The sequence below is a fragment of the Atta colombica genome, unplaced genomic scaffold (assembly GCF_001594045.1).
Source record: "Atta colombica isolate Treedump-2 unplaced genomic scaffold, Acol1.0 scaffold120, whole genome shotgun sequence".
In the NCBI taxonomy this organism is placed as follows: domain Eukaryota; kingdom Metazoa; phylum Arthropoda; class Insecta; order Hymenoptera; family Formicidae; genus Atta; species Atta colombica.
In genome coordinates, this window is record NW_017259207.1 from 1,479,117 (window position 1) to 1,483,738 (window position 4,622).

General features: G+C 29.4%; 1 protein-coding gene and 1 non-coding gene across 2 annotated transcripts; both read left to right on the plus strand.

Annotated features, from left to right (window-relative positions):
• Positions 1–436: 436 nt before the first annotated feature.
• On the plus strand, positions 437–3,308 carry LOC108694570 (NEDD4 family-interacting protein 1-like). The gene is made up of 6 exons (XM_018204136.1): positions 437–463; positions 1,445–1,597; positions 1,951–2,091; positions 2,189–2,312; positions 2,447–2,632; positions 2,737–3,308. The coding sequence occupies exons 1-6, from the start codon at positions 437–439 to the stop codon at positions 2,838–2,840; spliced, it is 735 nt and encodes a 244-aa protein (XP_018059625.1). The 3' UTR covers positions 2,841–3,308.
• A 1,134-nt stretch (positions 3,309–4,442) lies between these two features.
• Positions 4,443–4,514, plus strand: Trnaq-cug. Its single transcript has one exon. It is a non-coding gene; the product is annotated as a tRNA-Gln (tRNA).
• Positions 4,515–4,622: the final 108 nt, after the last annotated feature.

Consider the following 4,622-nt stretch of genomic DNA (forward strand, 5'->3'; position numbering starts at 1 on the left):
CAACTCACGACTGTGACTAACCAATCGTCGCTTGGTATTCATGTCGCTCTATCCAAATTTCTAAATATTGAAAATATGATGTTTGTAACCGCTGTAAATTTACTAATGATAATGAAATGAATATTTGCAAAAATTAAAAAAGGAGAAAGAAGAGATGAATGACTGTACTAATCGATTCAATGCGATCGGAGTCTGAAGAACTACGGTCCCGTAGATCGAGAAAACGATAGACGTCACTCCAGGACGATCGCCAGCCGTCACGTCGATTACGACTTATTAGCAATACCAGCTGTCAAGGCATCGATTGCGAGCGCTTTTTACCGTTTGTCTCGGGCTCGAGCAAGAGCGTCTCGCGTCCTACAAAACGCGTACCCGTCCTGTCAGGAAAAGTCACGATTTATAGTCTCGTAACTACGCCGTGCAAATCTGATCAGAAATGGACAGTAACGCCCGTCATAATACGGTACGTCTATCCCATGACGAGGCTGCAAATTGCTGTGGTTTTCATCAAGAGCACCTCTCGGACATGATCTTTTCTATTCACACAAAATACTTTTTATTGTCATGTTGACACGTGATCGTCAACGTGTTTCCTCGCGCGATCGTAGTCTGCTTTGTGTTTATCCTATCATACGCTCGTCTCTTGCATTGTTTTCATCATTCTTATGCGCAAAAATATCACATCAGTGGTCTAATTTTCACCGAAGCATTAATTCACGTCTAATGCAGCGTGAAACCAAAATTTAAGTTAATAAAAATCTATGTTCATTTCACTGTCGCTTCGATTCACAAGGTCTTCTAACGGAAACAAAGCTACTGCACCAAAGTGAAATCAATTGACGATTTCGATGGAAATTAAACTATTGTTATTTATGATCCAGAAAAACATGTACATAATAGTTACTTTTCATTTACATTAAAACTCAGATAATTCTTATTTATGAAATCATAACTTGAATGAATGTTCCTTTTCATTCTGACAAGTAAGATTCAATTTAATTTTTATCTACAATTTACAATTTACAAGTTTGAGACTGCATATTTTACCGAATCTTATTAAATCATATTAAAAAGAAGAGATTGTAATCTTGTGTTATTATGCAATAACTTTATTACTAAAGTAAGCGATATTACTATCTCAATATAAAATAATTATAACTATATGTATTATTTGAGTAAAAATTGAAAGCAATCAATATGTACATTTTGATTAGAAAAATTTTTGTTAGTTCTTATGGAAGGCACAATGTTCAGAGAATAATAATGCTTTACTGAGTTTTTTTTTCATAATAAAATAATGTGTCATTCTATATCTATTATTCACTTGAATGTTATGAAAGATATAATGATGTTTGTATTAACTTGAGTCAATAAATGGAAAGCATCCAATACTTTGTAAAATATATGGATTAAAATGACTTTTGTTTTATGCATTATTTCACAGCCACCTCAAGCAGATACAGATACTGGTGGCGAAACATCAAGTCAAAACGAAATTCCTACGGTTACTGTAGCAATGCCATTTATGCAAGTCGACATGCTTGGACATTCTGGAGCGTCCACTGCTGCTGCACACTCTACAACGACAAACCGAATGGTATTATATTGTAATATAATATAATAAATTTATTCATTGTAACTGAATTGATTTACAGTATATTAGTTATTTTAAAAATGGAATAGAAATTTTAATGTCGTTTTAGAACAGACAATACACAAAGGACAAGCCTATTATTACATAATAATGTTATATAAATTATATCAATTTTATATAATTTATGTAGTCTACGTAATGTTTTATGTAATTTATTTTAGTTTAATATATATAATATTTGATTTATATAATATATAATATTTGACATAAATGCATTAAAAAATTATATAATATTACATAATACAATATGTACAATTTTATATGATTTGAATAACTATTAACCGAGTAAAATTTAGGCTGATGGGGAAGAGATTCCACCTCCGAAACTAGATTTCTCTGCACCACCACCCTATGAAGTAGCTACAAAATTACCCAGTTATGAAGAGGTTCAGCGTGAAAAGACTCTACAGGGAGAGCCACAACCTCAAGTACACATGGTATACAACTGTATTCAAGAAAATTTTAATATATATGTTTATTTTAATATATTTCGAAATATTCTGTTTTTAAGGAGCTCTAAATCTCTTTTTACAGTCAGGAAATATTAGACCACCACAGCAGCCTTTAACAATATTGGCAATAGATACTGAAGCTGCGGAAGGAGATCCAGAAAGTGGGCTACTTGGCACAGATTTTATGTTCTTCACAGCGTTTCTTGGTGGGATATCTTTATATTTTAAGTTAAAGTTTAAATCGATAAGAATTTAATAAGAAAATATATCTTCATATTACAAAATCTAATATCTTCTATAATGGAATAATTGGATAATTTGCACTAATTTTTCTTTACAGTCGCATTTTTATTCAACTGGATCGGATTTTTATTACTGATGTGTTTTTGTCACACTATTGCTTCTCGTTACGGTGCACTAGCTGGCTTTGGACTGTCTCTCACAAAGTGGACACTCATTGTTAAACACTCTACCGATCTTGCTTCGCGAGAGAATTCATGGCTATGGTGGTTGATAATGGCATTTGGTTTGTATAACGTTTAAGAAAGATAATTAAATTTATAAACGAAAAATGTTTTAGACTAAGGCAACTACTAAGAAGATAAATTTTGATGCGATTTATTTTTCCAGGTGTTTTAATTTGTGTACGTGCCATCATTCAATATTTAAACATCAAACGAGGATGGAGATTACTGTCCGGAAGCGCACAGGAGCGTTTACTTTTTTTTTATTAAAAATCATAAAATCTGCACCTTTTTTTCTTTATCAACTTGGCTTTAGAACAAACAAGCATTTCTATGTGGGGTCATATTTGTATAATATATAATCGACTTTCTCTCTTAAGAGAGAGCATCGTGTAGATCGTAATATTTGTCAATCGTATCTATATAGAACAAAAATGAGAACTTTAAAATGATTTGCCAAATTTACTGTGTAAAACGAATTAGTACGACTTAAAAAAATAGTGAAAAGAATTAACTCGTTTTTCGCATATACTCATATATGGAGGATCTACAAACGTTATTTTATGTGATGTTATATATAGACTACGGAAAAAAAGCAAATGTACATTTTTATTGCTCAAAATAATACAAACAATGCTTTAAATTAATGATTTTGTTCATTTGAATGCAAATCACTGAAGAAGATAAATGTGCAGAGCGCATGTCAAATCGCAATTTATGAAAAACTGACAAGTCAAAATGAATCGCGTAAAGAGATAAAATATACGATTCGTTATTATTTCGAAAAAATAAATTATAAATAAAAGTTTTTTAATAGAATATAATACATTTCTAATGTTAGAAAAGCTTCTAGAGATTGATTACTTACTAAATATGATAAGAGTATATTAATATCTGGCTTGTTTATATAGATATTATAATTTATATATACATAAAATATATATAGCGAGAATTCTTATTGAAGAAGAATTCTGAAAATATAAATAAAAATGATAAATATTACATATGTGTATTAAAATTTATTATATAAAGCGATATGCGAGTACATGTTATTCTGTGAGAAATTTCATTGTTATACTCATTACAACGATAAAACGAAGGAATACTTAGAAATTTATATTTTTCCCCCTCCTTATGTTACAAAAATCGTAGTTCTTTGAATTTTGGAAAATTTTTGAACATTAGGAAAATTATTAGAGTTGATCAAAAATTTTTTTTGATAAATATATATCATTGTTACCAAAGTTATGTACAAATATATTAAATTATAATTGATATATCAATTTATTAAACAATTAAATTCTTAACTCGGTTTTTTATACACGTGTTAGAAATAGAATTTAAATTGGTCATGTTATTAGAATAACTTAAAATTGATTTATAAGTAGTGTTAATATACGAATGTTTTCTGGGACATTAAATGTCTTTTGATAGTTTTACAAAACATAAAAATTTTTTAAATATCTATTAGATGGTTTTAAAAAGATTATTAAATATGTGTCTGTTAGATTATTTTAAAAAGTTAATTATGTTTTCAAGAAAATTATATATATTTATTTTGTATACTTTAATCCTGGAAAAGGATTTTCAAATCTGTGAAAGAGAAAAAAGTAATTGTTATACAAAAATTATTGCGTTTAGTCGGTATAATATTATCGATGAGAATATATCTCGTCGGTGATAATACGATTTTAGGATCGCCTTAAATCTTCGCTAATCGGAACTTGGATCTGCGTTAACTAGGATTCAAATTTCCGCTAACTATGTTTCGAGTATTCGCTAATTAAGGTTCAAATTTTTATTGACATTGAACGAGATTGAATCTTCACCAAATCGGTTAATATATACTATCTAATACATTGCTTCGCAAGAGGTCCCATGGTGTAATGGTTAGCACTCTGGACTCTGAATCCAGCGATCCGAGTTCAAATCTCGGTGGGACCTAATCTTACTTTTTTGAAACTACAATAATTTTTTATTGAAATAGTAATATTTAAAATAAAAATAAAATAAATATTTTACATGGATACATTTATATATATATATATAATT